Source organism: Pundamilia nyererei, unplaced genomic scaffold, assembly GCF_000239375.1.
Source record: "Pundamilia nyererei isolate P.nyererei 1_Seehausen unplaced genomic scaffold, PunNye1.0 scaffold00060, whole genome shotgun sequence".
Lineage (NCBI taxonomy): Eukaryota > Metazoa > Chordata > Actinopteri > Cichliformes > Cichlidae > Pundamilia > Pundamilia nyererei.
In genome coordinates this window covers 2,832,476-2,833,852 of record NW_005187461.1, presented here as the reverse complement: position 1 = coordinate 2,833,852, position 1,377 = coordinate 2,832,476, and the positions used below count along the sequence as shown (strand labels likewise).

Sequence of the window (1,377 nt, the reverse complement as noted above, 5' to 3'; positions counted from 1 at the left end):
AACAGCACATATGTACTTCCCTCCATCTGACACCTTCAGGTCGTTGATGGTCAGCAAAGTCCCATCCTCAGATAGAGTCACTCTGCCTCGTAGATCTTTAGGGATGGGAACAGTTTTGTCCTGTGAGTCGTGGATGATCTCATAGTGCCCTGTAAGTCCATAGCGGTGCCACTGCACTATAGCTGAAACTTCTTGGCCAGAATCACACATCAGGGAGACATTTTCACCTTCATCAGCAACTTTTTCTTGGAGTTTGTTTTTGGGGCAAAGAAACAATGCATAATGCATCTCACGTGAGAGGGAGATGCATGAATAGTCTCCAATGTAGTCTGCAGAGATGGCAGGTATAACCAGTGAGAAGTCATCAGCTGATATGTAAATTGGACTGCCCCTCGTGTTACTATCAATTCTTCCCAGTGGAGTTTCCCACGCCTGGTCACCCTCATCAATAGAACAATTTAGAAGCACTCTGTCCCCCAGTGAGACAAAAACGTCCTTGCTTTCACTCTCATCTGGTGGGTGCATGGTTTGGAAACTAAGACAGTTGACACCTTTCATCACAACACACTTAAAGTGTGTGGTTTTCTGTAACATGTTGTTGAACACGAGCAATGCACCGTTGTCTCTTACATCTACCACACCTGCAAGCTCCTTCACCAGAGGCTTCAGGGAAACACTGCTATCCAGGAAGAGTGTGGGCTCATAAGACGGATACATTTCATGGTACCAGCGTACAGATGTTCCCTCAGAGCCAATAGCATTGTTATTGCACAAGATCTCAGTCCCTTTACCGTCTTTACTTACAATTATGTCTTCAGATTCAATCTGCTCCTTACATACAGTGAGCTGCTGTGTCTTCTGGTTGATTATCGTCTGGTTCTTCCAACATTCCCTCCTATAAATCCCAGAGTCCAAGTGAGTGAGGTTACTGATTTGAAACCCGAGCAGGTTGGGATCGTCACTGATGTGGGTACGACCCTGTAGGTCTGCAGGTGGTGTGTTGGGCATGTTCTTGTTTGAAGAGTTGCCAAGCAGTTGGTCTCCCTCTGAAGCAGATCTATAAACAACAATATAATCCATTGCGAAACAATTACCCAGCTGGATAACTTCGCGCTCTGCCTTGAAAATGGGTTCTGACTCCTCACTGTAGACATTGCTGAAGAGGAGGAAAAGCAGGAGCTCTATAAACCTGAAGCAGGTCATGTTGTGTCTGAGTGAATGGAAATTGCGATCACTGAAAGGCTTCTTCATTGTGGTTTGCCACTTTTGTTCTGCTTACAGCAGCTGCAGAACAGGTAGTAGGGGGTTGGTGTGTGTGTGTGTGTGTGTGTGTGTGTGTGTGTGTGTGTGTGTGTGTGTGTGTGTGTGTGTGTGTGT

General features: G+C 46.0%; 1 protein-coding gene across 1 annotated transcript in view; it reads right to left on the bottom strand.

Annotated features, from left to right (window-relative positions):
* LOC102212246 (uncharacterized) overlaps positions 1 to 1,224 on the bottom strand; it is a 4,936-nt gene extending 3,712 nt beyond the window's left edge. Inside the window, exon 1 of the mRNA XM_005734850.1 lies at positions 34 to 1,224. Coding sequence (XP_005734907.1) covers positions 34 to 1,203 — 1,170 coding nt within the window. The 5' untranslated portion in view covers positions 1,204 to 1,224. The remainder of the gene's footprint in view (positions 1 to 33) is intronic.
* Positions 1,225 to 1,377: the final 153 nt, after the last annotated feature.